Raw genomic sequence first — 15,824 nt, 5'->3', positions numbered from 1 at the left:
TGAGCCTGAGCTCTTTGTACTCTCAACATTAAACAAGAAGAATCTCTTTAAATAAGTTTATGTAATTTCTTTGCATGGATTTCTTTCACACTGGAGCAAATGTAAAAACATTTACTATGGCAGAGCAATTTAAGAAATTTATCTAACATTTCCTAATTTGCTTCATGATTAAAGAATGCTACTTTCCCGATGGGCTCAGGGTAAGGTTTATTTGTTTTGCTTTAGCTTTTTTTGAGTTTTTTGAGATTTTATTCTTGTGCATTCATGTTCTCCATTGCTTTACTTTCCACTCAGTGCTCCCCTTAAGTGTGCCCATCCCAGAAAGGAGGCACCAGAGGCAGCATCACCATTCCACCACAGGACAGCCAAGGGACAAGCAGGCAGAGAATAGCAGGTTTTGCTTTAAGCAATGACCTCCAAGGAACCAAAGCAAGGAACCAACACTTAATGACAAAGGTAAACAGCCATTTTATTTTAAACACAATTCATCCTCCTCCATCATCATGGGAAATTTTATATTCTCAGCTCATTCTAGATGATCTTGGAGGTTAGAGGTGATACCTCGCTGCTACACAGCAAACATTTTCAAGTGCCTCCTCTCCATTGTTGCTTTATATCTCAAGGAGAAAATTTTTAAAAAGCTTATCCAAGTTGCCTGGAGCAGGAAATCAGCACCTCCCTGCACCTACACTGAGCTATGACCAGAGCAGTGGCTCCAAAGGCTTTACCTGCACATGCATCCTAAAATCATATAAAAACATCAACTGAACCTGGTCATTTACCTTTCAGTACCAGCTGTCCCAGAGGAGAGGTTGCTCTGAATAATGAAGGGCAATGAACCTTTAAAGCAAACAAACAGCCCCTAAGAGAGCCCACTGTCCTCCTCCTGGCTGCGTGTGCGCGCTCCAGCCAGAGCCCGGCGGGGCTGGAGAGCACACACAGCTCTGCAGCCCCAAACTCACAGGAAAACTGTGACAGACCCACCCCGCAGCCAGGGGCTCCTGGAGGGGTGTCCCCCCTCTCTGAGGGGACACTCCGCAGCAGGACATTGTGGTGACCACAAGGAAGCCCTCGCACCGCTCTGAGCCCCGACTGGAAATGCCAATCTCACCATTTCCACCCTGCACTCCAGTGCCCAGGAAAAAGCAAGTAAAAAAGCCACCGTTTGGGAGGAGAAAATAGATTTTCTAGTTTCATAACCGCACACTGTCAAGCTGGATTCCAATTAAATTTTTCTTGTGCCCTAAGGCAAGCTTTGCTTTTTCCAGAAATTTCTCCTGGCTTGAAGCGCCTGCCCCTGTGCCCTGCTCCCGGGCTGTACTTCCTGACACTCCTGCTCCAGCTCCAGCACTGCTCTCTGCACTTCTGCAGGGACCACATCACACACAGCTGTCACATAGCACTCTGAGCTGCCCAATCCCTCTCACCTCCACGAAAGCCAGTGCTGACCAGCATCCTCTATTCAAACTCTGCGCATTTTGCATCTAAAAGTTCCTTTCATGCAGGGAGATTTAGCAGAAAAGTGGGAGCAGGCAGCACTCAGGCACTTCCATCCGCCGCTCTGTGCTGCTTTTAACCCCAGCTGAGCAGAGCCGGCGCAGACGTGGGGGCAGCAGGGTGCTGCGAGTCCCTCCTGCTCCTGCTGTCCTGGGGACCAAGGACTCCTGCCGCGGGATTTTTCCCCCTCTATCAGTGGTCTTTAACATGATCACAGCATGCAGCACAATGCTTTAAAACAGCAAAGCTTCTGGAAAACCCAAACAAAAGGAACGTCACCAGGTGACGTCAGCCTATATAGAGCCCTGTGTGGTCGCAGCGCATAAGCAAATCCATTCTTGTACCGCTTCCCTGAAAAGCTTTTCAGTAAATGCACTCATGCTACTACAGGAGCTTCTCTCAGCAATAAGCCACCCATCTGCCATCAACAAGTTAGGACTAAAGGAAGCCACAGCTGCGGAAAAGGAAAACGTGAGCTTCAATTAACCAGCTGAGCAGCCACGGAGGACGAAAACTTGTGTTAAGATTTAAAAATTGCAGACCTGTCAGAGGAGATCAAGGCAGCAATTTCAAAAGGAATATTCCAATAGAGCATCGTGGATTTTGCACTAATATCAAAGGACACTAAACCCAGTCAATTATTCAAGGCTGTCTTACATTAGAGCCTTTCACAGACTCACGGCGTTGAGTCTCAAACTACGACTGAATGCACCCTCCAATGTACTCAAAAGAATGGGTAAGTTCCTGTGTTTCTCTGTTCCTTGTATAATGAATGACAGCTCTGCTTTAAAGGAGCAGTTAAGATGCTAAAGCTGATTGCTCTGCACTGAACCTTATGAAAAAAATGTTTTCTGATAGCGCCACTGTAACCCTCCGTAATCGAGATAAAGACTCCTCCTAAGTGTAATGTCCAAGTATTCGGTTTGTCGTAGTAAGTTGTTTCTTGCATTTAGAATTAGCTTGTTGGAAATGCATGGCAATGTTATCTGCAGTGAAATCTTCCACCGTGATATTCCAAGTGTACTGATAAGGCTATCCTATCTTGTTGTTTTCCTAAATTATATTCTGCAGGCTTACATTTCAAGTGGCCATTAGGGGCTCGTATGCTGGCAGCACTATATGCAATGAGTATGGTTTTAAAAATGCTGCCTGCCTTGGGCATGGCTTGTCCACCAAAATGTCGCTGTGAGAAGCTGCTCTTTTACTGTGACTCTCAGGGGTTTCACTCAGTGCCAAACACCACTGAAAAGGGCTCGCTAGGTTTGTCACTGAGGCACAATTATATTACTGAACTTGAAAGGGATCAATTTGCAAGCTTCAGTCAACTTACTTGGCTTCACTTAGATCATAATCAAATTGCAACAGTCAGAGAAGATTCTTTTCAAGGACTGTATAAACTTAAGGAATTAGTCTTAAGTTCCAACAAAATCTTTCATTTGCCAAACACAACTTTTAGCCAGCTGCTTAACCTGCAGAATTTGGACCTCTCTTTTAATCAGTTATCCTCTCTGCACCCCGAGCTCTTCTACGGCCTTCGCAAGCTACAGACCTTGCACTTGCGATCCAACTCCCTGCGGACCATCCCGGTCCGCCTGTTCTGGGACTGTCGTAGCCTGGAATTCCTGGATTTGAGCACAAATCGCTTGCGAAGTTTGGCTCGCAATGGATTTGCAGGATTAATCAAGCTGAGGGAGCTTCACCTAGAGCACAACCAGCTGACAAAGATTAATTTTGCTCACTTCCTCCGGCTGAGCAGCCTGCACACGCTCTTCTTGCAGTGGAACAAAATTAGCAACTTGACATGTGGGATGGAGTGGACCTGGGGCACCTTAGCAAAGCTCGATTTGACTGGAAACGAAATCAAAGCCATCGACCTCACCGTCTTTGAAACTATGCCTAACCTTAAAACCCTCCTCATGGATAACAACAAGCTCACCACTCTGGATTCCAAAATCCTGAGCTCACTGACATCCCTCACCACCGTGGGCCTCTCCGGCAATCTGTGGGAATGCAGCTCAAAGATCTGCGCCTTGGCCACATGGTTGAGTGGCTTCCAAGGTCGGTGGGAGCACGCCATCCTCTGCCACAGCCCCGACCACACCCAGGGAGAGGATATTCTGGATGCAGTGTATGGCTTTCAGCTTTGCTGGAATTTATCGACTGTGGTTACCCCTGTGGCTACGACACCGTACACAGCTCCAACTACCGAGTACACGAAAAGAATAAGCTCTTCTCATTTCCATGTGGGAGACAAAGAGATTCCAACTACAGCAGGCATGGTCGTTACCACCGAAGAACAGTTCCCTGAGCCAAACAATGTCATCTTCACTCAGAGGGTAATTACAGGAACAATGGCTTTATTGTTTTCTTTCTTTTTTATCATTTTTATAGTGTTCATCTCCAGGAAGTGCTGCCCTCCCACACTAAGAAGAATTAGGCAGTGCTCAATGATTCAAAACCACAGGCAGCTCCGATCCCAAACGCGGCTGCATATGGCCAATATGTCAGACCAAGGACCCTATAATGAGTACGAACCCACCCACGAAGGACCCTTCATCATCATCAATGGCTACGGACAGTGCAAGTGCCAGCAGCTGCCCTATAAAGAATGTGAAGTATAATACCTACAGCCCATCACAAAGTAAATCAGATAAGTAACCTACTTTAAAATTGTAGGGACCTACATCAGATTCTAATTTTTACAAATGTTGACATAAAGCCTAATTTTCCAAGCTACTTAATGGAAACATTGTTTATGGAGTGGTGCAGTATTTTTAAGTTTTTTAAAAAATAAATCCATAATATTTTCAGTGTTAAAGAAGCAATGATTACATTCAACTTGCACTCCTAATGTTTAAAAGTCAAAGAGATGCTCACCTCAAACTATGTAAAATGTTTCATGTTATGTAATTATATGACTGTGTGTAAACATTTATACCCGAGTCTCCATATTCTACTTTTTCTACTGCAAACAGTCTTAGGGGAAGGAGACTGGATATCTGTGCAGGGATCTGTGGGGGACGTGCGCTCCGTTTGTTCCACTGCAGCTGGAGGATCCCAAACACTGCAGCTGGCTCTGGGCACTTTAAAGGCAGCCCAGGAGGAAGATTTTCTTCCTCTGAGCATTTCACTCCAGTAAGGGAAGGGAGGGAAAACAAAAGGAAAAAAAAAAAAAAGAGCAACAAGGGTCCAGGTGGGAATTTCAGTGCATTGGGGTGAATTTATCTGAAATAGTTTTGCTCTGTGCATGTTCATGGCTCAGCTTGCTGAAAGGGACAGCAGGCACAGAAAGAAGCAGTTCACAAAGGCACACACACAGGCAGGATGGGCACACACAAGAGCAGGATGGGCAGGACAGGCATACACAGCTCCAGGCAGGATGGGCACACACAGAGGAACAAGATGGGCACACACTGATGAGCAGCACTCAGCCCCGGGCAGGATGGGCACACACACGCAGGAGCAGGATGGGCACACACACACAGAGCCCCAAGCAGGATGGGCACACACACACACATACAGAGTCTGATGCAGGATGGGCACACACACGCACACACACAGAGCCCCAAACAGGATGGGCACACACACACACATACAGAGTCTGATGCAGGATGGGCACACACACGCACACACACAGAGCCCCAAACAGGATGGGCACACACACACACATACAGAGTCTAATGCAGGATGTGCACACACACACACAGTTCCAAGCAGGATGGGCACACACACCACACACACAGAGCCTGAAGCAGGATGGGCACACACACACACACACACACAGAGCCCCAAGCAGGATGGGCACACACACACACATACAGAGTCTAATGCAGGATGTGCACACACACACACAGTTCCAAGCAGGATGGGCACACACACCACACACACAGAGCCTGAAGCAGGATGGGCACACACACACACACACACACAGAGCCCCAAGCAGGATGGGCACACACACACACATACAGAGTCTAATGCAGGATGTGCACACACACACACAGTTCCAAGCAGGATGGGCACACACACCACACACACAGAGCCTGAAGCAGGATGGGCACACACACACACACGCACACACACAGAGCCCCAAGCAGGATGGGCACACACCCCTCCAGGAGCAGGACAGCCCTCCGTGTGTCCCCAGACTGGCACTGCAGCTTCTTTAGAGAGGCTCAGCATGCTGGCATTGATTGGAAATATTAAGTGCATTCAGTCCTCAGCTCCCTGGTTTCACTTGATGATGCTTTTCATGAATTCAGGCTAATTACTTAATGATGATGAACAAACAGCATTTCAGCACCTTTTCATGTGCAAATACCCTTAATGCAAGGTTCTCTTAATTAAAAGCAAATATCAACAGCAAGGTTAAGGAGAAGAGGGAAGGAAGAAAGGAAGGAAGGAAGAAGCCTCTCTTTGTCCCCCTGCTGCCCCCCCAGCTGAGGCTTCCTCTGGCTGGGAAGCTATTTTCATGCACTAACTCCACTGGTTTCTCTGGAGACAGAATTAGTCCCTGTAATATAAGCTCTCACTTGTCCTCCTCTTCCAAAATTCAAGATAAAAAAAGACCCCTTCTGATAAGTTAGGAGAATATGACTAGTTTATAGAATAGTTCACTGAAAAATGTTTTGTTTCTTACTCGATATGGGACAGACTCTAAACTAGTATGACTTTTTAAAAAATCATATATAAATATATATACACATACACCTCATTCTAAGGGGTAATTTGGTTTCTTTAGCCAGAAGTACCATATTGCTATTTATACTCTATTATGGAATTATATGTAAATATTTGCAGATCTATGCAGCAATGGTGGTACTCAGATGCCACAAGGGTGGGAGGGTGAGGGGGGGTCTGCAAAGGATTACATTATTTTTAAGTCAACTGCTCAAATATTGTAAACATTCTAACCAAAGCTAAAAGATTCAGAGGGATGAAGAATTATTTTATATATATATACATGTATGTGTAACTAAAAAATGTGTTGTGTCCAATGCTGCAGTGTTAAACAATTACCAGCACACCCCGATGAAGAAACGAAATTCCTCACAGTGTTGCCATACTTTGACCAAATCCATAATTACAGTATGCTAATTGTGATGTACTAAACAATCCTGCAAACTTTTTAAACAGAAAAACCACTGCACAAAAATCCGTTTGCTATTTCACTCTGCTTTTCTCTCTGTATTGCCACTTAGTGAGGTATTTAGGGTGCAATTATACAACAGTTTGATGTTTTCTTGTGAGATGAATTTGTCCAAGGCAATTATAGCAAGATAAGTAACTTCTCGTAAGATTTTACATAAAGGTTTTTCAATTGCTGGTTTTGAAGATATTAATTTGCAACATTTTACTTTTACATACAGTGCCCTTAATATAAAACCAATATTTTGTTTACTTCCCTTGACTCTGTACTTTAATGGAAGAGATGATCCAGTGAAGCCTAATGGATTTCCATAGAGATATCTTTGAACTCTTGTTACTGTTAATACTGAGTCCATTTACACCTGTTCATGGAAATTAATTACTGCTTTTAACTGACTACAAAAAATCCTGCGGGGTAGGTGGACAAAGAGCAGATATTCTGGATGGTTAAATCCCATGTGAGGCAGAAGGCCAGAGCTAAGCTGAGAAATACAAACCCATATTGGTCCCCAGGGGTATTTAGCTACTGTAGGGAGATTTGCTTTGCTCCTTCCCATCACTAAGTGCTCACAGCTCTCCCGAGGCCCAGGATGCTGCTCTAGGAGCAGGTGAGTGAGCACTGAGTGGGCATCGCTGCCCCTCACCCTGCACTGGCTGGCAAGGGCCAGCTCTGGGAGCCTGGGGAGGAGGCACTCGGGGATGACTTCCACCTACAGCTGCAGGGTACCAGCACAGACAAAGTCATCACTGAGCTTCTTAATTATTCTGGCAACCAAATAATCTGGCTGTGCTGCCATCCCCAATCAGATGTCACCACTGAACTCTGACAGCCTCAGCTGTGTCTGCAGGAAGCAATCCCAGAAACCCTGGCTGTCAGACAGTGCAAGGGGTACCACCTCAGTCTTCCACAGGGGAACAAGAAGTGGCTGCTTGATGAGGAGCTGAGGTTCCTCCAGAGGAGGTGCTTTCCCAACAGCCCAGCTCTGTCCCACTCCATCTTTATGAGCTTTTCATTCCACCCAGGAAAAGCAAAGGCAGATCCTCCAGCAATGCTGCATTTAACCCTCTTCTCCATCCCTGCCACTCATGGTGGTTTTCCAAGCGTTAAAGCACTGTTGCAGTGCCTGTCCAAGCACACCCACCCAGGCACCCAAGTTTCCACTGGTGCTCAAGTGCTTGGCTTGCACACAGCAGAGCAGGAGGCCAGCAGGCACAGCCCAGCACTGCTCCTGTTCCCTCTCTGCACTCCACAGCCAGTCTCCCAAATGCTCTGGTTTACAGCTGCTATTTCCAAACCCATTTGTTGCCAGGTTTCAGGCATAAGCAAAGCAATTCAGCAAACATTACATTTAGGGTAACAGGTATCATAAAACTCGCAGAATGTCAAACAGCAGCAGTGAAGTCAACTTGAATTCCCTGTGGAGGGACAGCGAGCACCAGGCAGAGCCATCGCTCTGCACAAGGACACAGCCAGAGGCTGTTAATATTTCTTATTTTAAAGTTACTGTCTTCCATTTGCAATTGCTTGTGACTCTTCCAGGCAAGGAGGGGATTGGAATAATTGTGCTACTCAGCAGTCCCTGATTTATTTTGTTGATGGAACAAGAACCAGGATGATTTGGTTTAAATTAATCATATTTCAGTACCAGCACTGGCTGATGACAGGAGCTTGTTAACCTGCCCTCCCCAATCTCTGCTGCACAGCCTCGGTTTGTACAGATCCTACACTGCTTACAGGTGCTTCAACATCTCCAGGCACAACCTCAGAGGTCTTTGGGTCTTTTAGAAACAGAATTTCTTGTACTGCTCTTGAGGTCCTCATCCCATCCAAAGATCTCCTCCATCCTCGCTGATATCCAGGCAGCTTCCCCTGCTCCTCACCCTTGTGTCAGTGAAATGGAAACCCAGCAGCACTAGTTCAGGTTTTGAGTCATTCTCCTGAACAGGCTGAATTAATGCTCCCAGTTAGTCTCTCTGCATTAGATCAGTGTTTAAATGCACACAAGTAAAAATGACTCGATGAAGGGTGAAATGGGTGAGTGCTCAGTCTCCAGCTGAAGTACTCCTCTGCACTGAGCTCCCGTTCCCTATTAGATGGAAACATAATGAATGCTGCTCCATTGGTGCTCGGTTTTGTTTGTTTCTCCCCCAAGCAGAAATGATCCAATTTTTCAGTGATAAGCCACATGCAAATCTGAGCTTCTGTCCCATTACCCCCTTACAAGACAGGGCCTATTGCTACCTTGTAAAATCAGACACATCCCGTGGCTTTAAACCAGAAATCTGCACTACACGCTTATTTTTAATGTGTCTAAGATAATTTCTGTACTACTTTAATGGAAATAAAGTTGATTTAATTTTGTGATCTGTGAGCTATCAAAATCCATCTGTTCAGACCTATGAAACTTACCCAGGAGCTGAATTTCATCTTTCTTATGACGTTTTCCATAAAAATTAAACAAGTTCAGAGGGGGATACAGTATTTCTCCTCCCCTCCCAAAAGGAACAAGCAAGGAAACAACAGAAACCAAAGGCAGCAGCTCCTCTCTCCCCACACCTTCCTCCACTGCAAATGTCCCAGATGCTAAAATTGGTGCTGGGCTTTGCTTTTTAAGGCACCACGTTAGTAGGATGCTTAGAGATAATTTCAGAATCAGCTGGAAATTCAGCATTTCACATCTTGTGTAAAAATCTGCCTTGTGAGAGGCATCTAGGGAAAGGTATCAGAAGCCTTGAGGGGTATAGTCAGCCCTCAGATGGGGTGAAATAGCACTGCACACCCCTGTGTAAGCAGGTTGTACACCCCTGTGTAAGCATCAAGAAGCTACACCTGCCATCTCCCAACCACTCCTTTGTAAAAAGCCAAACAAAACCCACTCCATTTTTCTTTTTACTAATGAAAACACTAGTAAGTGAACTATTCTACCAGCTTAGCAACCCAAGATTACAGAGAGTCCTAGATGCATTGTGTTTAAATTATGTTTCAAGAGCCAACTTCTGGTGGGAGGGGGTGTGAGTAATGGAGTAAAACAAGTGCAGTGTACAGAAGCATTTTGTTATTAAAATTGTGTATACTGTAAAACTGAATTTGCCTCTTTCTTCCTCCCTTTTCAAGCAGAGGTGCCAAAAGCTCACTCTTTCGTGGTATGTTAAAAGCAGTCTGCACCCACTGTCCCAAGCAGAAGAGTCAGGTTTGTGCCATTTGCCACAGTCACAGCAAATCCAGCCCCTTCTGTTGTACCACAGTGAGCAAAATACACCCTTCTGCTGTACCACAGTGGCCGGGGCTCTTCCCAAACCAGGTGTCTCCTGACTAACAAAAACTGAATGAAAACCAAACCAAAGCCAAACTCCTGGCCCTTGAATAGCTGCACCAGGACCAGCAGAGGCCTGGCCCAGCCTGGCTCTGCCCCTGGGTGTTTCCTGGTCCCCAGGACACCTCCAGGGTCACCTGTGGGTCCCTGTGCCAGCCAGGAGCTGGCATTTCCAACGGGAACACCCTGCCAGCAGTGTGGCATGGACAAACAGCCCCTAAGGCTCAGAGGTGTCACACAGTGAGACAGCCCATCAGTTCTGAGCCACAGTCCTCCAGAAGGTTCCCAAAACCACTCCAGGTAAAGGAAGTGTTCTTTGCATGAGCCACCACAGCATTCAGAGCCACTGTGCCTCAGTATCACAGGAAGGATTTCTGGGTTTGAGAAGTGACAAGCTCACAGCCACAGCCCAAAAGCCATGACAGAGAACTGAACAAAAGAACGAGTCTCAGGATGTTCCAAGATGATTACATGCACTGAACCACCAGCTAAAATCATTTTAGTAACTAAGCCGTAGCTGCATTTACTTTTTTATCAAAAGGTTTGGCTGGAACAAGTTCTCAAGGGTTTTAAATGTCAGTTGGCAAACTGCCTCTCAAATCCTTCTAATATTTCAAAGCAGCACATGATATATCTATTTTCTTAAACTCTCAGAGACTAATTTTACAAGCAAAAGCATCTCACAACTACAAACCCAGTTCTTCTCACAAGCAAAGGTAACAAACCTCAGAGAAAAACCAGTATTCTGAATACATTATGCAAAACTTTTAAATCCAATTAGGAACAAGGAAACGTCAACATCACTAGCAACTTACTTTTAAATGTAGGCTCTGTTAAGACAACTGCAAAAAAAATGAGATTCAAGAATTTGACTGGAGAGGATTGCACAAATGAACTGAAAACTGCAGCACTGGGAAACCCTGGCTCCCTCCTGCAGTGAATGTCCAGGTAAGGGACAGGATTCAGAGAGTGTTCACCCACCACAAAACCCTGATTGAGTATTTTCTGTAATCTGTTCTTAAGGAAAAGCTTTACAAAATCATTGTTACCTAATTAACAACTTCATTACCATGAAGATTTTAGGAAATTTTATTATAATGAGGTAAAGCTCTATTTGCCATATTTGACGTAGGATTCACATGCTCTGGGTCTTATTCTGGGATAATTTTTTTTACAGTGAGGGTGGTGAAGCCCTGGGACAGGTTACCCAGAGAGGGGGGGATGCTCCTTCCCTGGAAACACTCCAGGCCAAGTTGGACAGGGCTGGGGGTGACCTGATCTACCTGAAGCTATTCCTACTCATTGCAGGGGGCTGGACTAGGGTGATTTTAAAGGTCCCTTCCCACCCGAACCATTCTGTGATTCTATTAAACAAAGAAGTGACAAATGTCCTATCAGCACAATCCCGTGTTTGTTTTTGTGATGCACAACTCTAAGGGCACTGAGCAAACTCTTCTGTGCTGACAAGTAACCAAACCCTGATTTCAGCTCTTCAGCTGGTTTTAATCCACAAGGTCTATAATTTAACAACTTCTTTTAAGTTTTCTAAAAGGACAAAAGTTAAACACACACAAAAATCATTTAAGCATAAAAACCAGGAGAAGAAGCTGAACCAAGACCAGAGGGGAACATCCCTTGAGTTAAACCCAATTTCTTCTCCCCAGTACGTAACACAAACACTTGTAGTGTGCACACACAAGCGAAATGAAAGGGTATTGATGTTTAAATGAAGTAATCAACCTTTCTTTTATAAAACCAAGGTATTTCTTTTAAGTGCCATGGAAGTAACTTCCCTGTTATCCCCAGCAGACTCTCCTCCTTGCACACTGAATACTCAAGCAAACTGGACACAGAGGAGCTGCTGGTTTTCCTTCCACCCCTTCCTCCCCACAGCATGGGCAGTGCAGCCTCTGTGTGACAGAGGTGCATCCTGCTTTGTACCAGTTAAAAATCCAGCCATATTTCATGAGAAGTCTTGGAGTAAGTGGAAAAGGTTCATCCATCAAGAAGGTTCTTAAATAATGAATGAGTCATAATTCTTTACAGTCAAAAGCAATTAATTTTCTGTATTGTAATCACGAGAATAAATCTGAAAAATCCATTCTAATGGCTCTGAATCTGAAGTAGTGTTGCAGCTGAATTTTTAATTTTAAAATACAGGAGCAGTGAGGACTTCTGCTGTTTAAACATACAATCTTCTACCAAACAGAACAGCTTTACTGCATATTTAATAGGCAGAACAGGTTTTTGTGAGACCACATGAGATTAAAGATAGCATTAGATACAGGAAATGCATTTCAAGCAGAAAGGTTCTTCCAAGATACCTCTTAACTGTATCACCACTAAAGTACTTGAAATATCCTTTATGAAGTGTACAAAATATTCAGAAAATCTTCCTGCAAGAAGTAGTTTTACTTACATGTTTGCAAAGAGCTAAAAATATTGAGTAGTGTGTTAATGTGGAATCCAGCTCAGCCCTACAGCAACTGTTCCTATTAGGAAGCATTTGCTCTTTTCCCACTAACTCCTAAATAATCCATCACACATCCAGAACCTCTGCCTCTAAAGCCATGCGCTGTTAGCTGGGACTATCAATTTCTGCCCTCAAATGGATTGCTTCAACCCTAGCACCACTTTAAGTTTGAATTCCTTTAGAGAACAAACCTGTAAAATTAAGAGAGCTCTTAGTAAAGCTAATAATGACACAGTGTGCTAAGGAGTGAGAGCATGGGAAAGGGGCAGGGACACAATGCTACAAGGGCAGCTCCATCACTGAAGGCACCACACAGCACTTCACTGGGGTAAAACCACACTCCCTGCACTGCAGCCACTCTCAGAGCTTGGCTAACACCCTCTGCTTTGAGGAAGGCAAATTTCAGCTGTCCAAGCAGCCCAGCTGCTCCAGAGGGGGTCATGCACTGAGCATCCTCAGCACACACCTACCAAAGGATGTGAGCCAGGAACAAGCCCCCAGTTTGGGAAAACCACCCAGCAGGCCCATGCTGCAAGCCCCCAGCTCTAAGCACACAGCTCTGACTTAAAGAGCAGGAGATATTAAAGCACCATCTCTGCTGTCCTCAGGAGAAGACAACATGCTCCAGTAAAAACCTGGAACTACTTATTGATCCCATCCAGCCCTGAAGCACAACATCCCCACACAAACAGCAACAGCTGTTTGAAATTCTGCCTGAATAATTTAAAGGTTAAAGAAATTCTCCTCAAGCTTTCCAGAGAGTCCTGAAGATGGAAATAGCTGGAAATAGATGGAATTGCTCCCAGGTAGGACAAACACCGAGCTCAGCACGCAGGGGAGCAGCAGCCACTGCAAGGCTGACCAGAGCACAGGCAGCCAAGCTGGGGAGCCCCTAACGACAGCTGGAAGCTCTCTGGGTACCAAGGGTGTATCTGCAGGGTCCAGGCCTTCAAGAATTCCACAGCCACAGGGCAGGCAGGCAGAAAAAGCCATCTCCACTTTATATTCTTGTCTGTGGACGACCAGCTTAGCTCTGGGATATCCATTAGCAGCATGGCAGCTGTGGAGCTTGGAAGTAAGGGAGCTGTGTCTTCTGATGCCTTCTGCCTGCAGTTAGCATCCAGAAACTTCCAAAAAGGCTAAAGTTAGACATCTGATTGGGATGAACCAGAAAAATCCCAACACCAACCAAATGAAAACGAAACCAAAATAAACAAACCAACCCAGTGAGCTTTGGCAGGTACTGCATCTTTAACATGACACTGTGCTCCTGAACAGAACAAAAGCGAGATACTTCTGACTGGTGACTTCTAGGAGATGCTCGTTCACCTTCTACTGAACTTTTAGGAGTTGTCTGTTCACCCTTGTGCTGGGTTTGCCAAACCACGACAATGCTTTACGGAACCTACGAAGCCTCAGACTCGATGTCTCAGGTGCAATGAGCCCTTGCCGGGTATTCCTCCCTGCCAGTGAGTCTCCAGACCAGCTACAACACCACCCCCAGCTAAACTCAGCAAACACCCGGAGGGCTCACTTTGTAACAACACAACAGCAGGACTAAGGAATTCCAGTTATTTACAGACCACTCAGAACACCCTCAGTGCTGGGAGCTGCTGAACAAACTGCAGTGCCTCTTCCACGCCAAGTTTTGGATTAGTCAGCAGTGTAAATATTTATTGACAAATTTGACACTTGGATAAAACCATTGCTTTGTTCCACACCCAAGAGGTGTTTCTGGAATGAAATCCAAGTCCTTGCCCCCCTGCTGCAGAGCTGTCCCTTCCCAGGAGGGCCCTGCAGGAGGTTCCTGAGCACACAGCACTGGCACAGCCGTGGGATCACGGCCGGCCGGAGCTGTGAGCGCTCCACACCTTCCCCAGCCCCTCCTGTCTGACAGCGCACCCTCAAACACAGGGACAAATGGAAACACACACAAGGAGCAGGCAGACTCCAGTGCACCCAGCAGATAAATCCCAGGAATATTGTCCCTTCATACCTAGAGCTGTCTATGGACAACAATTAACTTGACAAAGGGTGCCAGGAGAGTGTCCAGAGACACATGAAAAAGGTTTATGCCACATTCAAATGAGCTGATGCCACCCGGCTGCAGACTGCTTCCTTCTTCTTAGTGGGCACTCCATCATTTGAATATGCCCCAATAAAGCTGCATCATCAAGAGAGGAACTTTCTGACACCTACTTTTACTGTCCATTTATTCAAAACCAGTAGTCTTCATCAGGCAAATTAATAAGTGATCATCAGCTTTAGAAAGCAATTGCAATTGTCATGCAAATATAGCTCTACTGTAGGAAGCAGCTCACTGCCACTGCCCCAACCTCAGGCTGTGCTGGCACAGTCAACAACAAAAACCAGTCCATCCTGCCTGGAAAATACCAGCAAACCACTCCAAAAATATGAGCTTATGCAAATAACAAAACAACCTAACCACCCTATCCCTCTAAAGCATTAATTATACACACATATCCAGTTAATTAAATATATATAAAATAGAGACATTTCAGGTGGATTTCCTGCGTCACATTATGAAATACATGCAATCAGTGATCCTGGGGAATTAACTGGTATCAATCAAAAAACATTTAAAAGTCAAAAGCAAATCTCAAAACAAGCCCTAAACTTTTTAATGGAAAGTTTACTCTTGGAAGTAGTTATAAAAGGGGTTTTTTATAATTACTCCATCCTGTTTGCTCCATTTGCTTATGCAAGAGAAGTGTTTTTAACTACTGACAGGACTAGGATTAAATGACAAGTCCACATACTTGATCCAGATTGTTCACAGGCACAAGGTGAAAAATATGATAAAGAACATGAACAGGTTTTAGTGAGCTGAGCCAGGAAAAAAAATCAAACCCACATTCCTTCTGAGCAGAAAATAGGATTTTTTTGGTGATTATTAAAATAATTTCTATCAAGGCAAGTACACAGGCTGATTTTTATTCTGATAAGTGGTTTGGTCACTTTCTATGTAATGCAGTTATAATCAAGAGAGGCCTGCTTTACCTCTGCTATCAAAACCACTGTCTTCAAAACCACTGTCTTCAAATTAAGTATTTCAAGTTAGTCACATACTTCCAGTCGCCTCACTAATATTAAAAAAACCTCAAAAAATCTTATTTTCTCACAGGAGAGTTATAATTTGCAATTTCAGTCTTGCAGTCTGTTCCCTAATGAAAAAGAAAAATTGGGAGAGCACATGGGTCTTCCTCCACATTTCATAGCATCTTTTAACTTTAATGGCAATTGACCAAAAGCTTCAGGACTGCTGCAGGCTAAAAACAATTCCTAATCCCAGTAATCAGTCTGGAATTCCCACTCAAGGGCAAAACCGGGAGCAGCTAAAAACACTGGGACTGGTTTGTAAGAATTCACATCCT

The 15,824-nt window shown here is 44.8% G+C and overlaps 2 protein-coding genes across 3 annotated transcripts in view; one reads left to right on the top strand and one right to left on the bottom strand.

Moving 5' to 3' along the window:
- The window catches only part of CTNNA1 (catenin alpha 1), a 116,482-nt gene that overhangs the window by 53,654 nt on the left and 47,004 nt on the right, over window positions 1–15,824 (bottom strand). The gene's annotated exons all lie outside the window — the stretch shown is intronic.
- Window positions 1,815–6,261, top strand: LRRTM2 (leucine rich repeat transmembrane neuronal 2). 2 transcript variants are annotated; one of them, XM_059483988.1, is made up of 2 exons: window positions 1,815–2,233; window positions 3,018–6,261. In XM_059483988.1, exons 1-2 carry the CDS (start codon window positions 2,204–2,206, stop codon window positions 4,116–4,118), a joined length of 1,131 nt encoding a protein of 376 aa, XP_059339971.1. In that variant the 5' UTR covers window positions 1,815–2,203; the 3' UTR covers window positions 4,119–6,261. The 2 variants fall into 2 exon arrangements, with proteins under 2 accessions (XP_059339971.1, XP_059339970.1); XM_059483987.1 differs by having other exon boundaries at window positions 2,569–6,261.

Source organism: Ammospiza nelsoni, chromosome 16 (genome assembly GCF_027579445.1).
Source record: "Ammospiza nelsoni isolate bAmmNel1 chromosome 16, bAmmNel1.pri, whole genome shotgun sequence".
NCBI lineage: Eukaryota > Metazoa > Chordata > Aves > Passeriformes > Passerellidae > Ammospiza > Ammospiza nelsoni.
The sequence above is the reverse complement of the archived record's forward strand: the minus strand, read 5'-3'. Positions and strand labels throughout refer to the sequence as shown.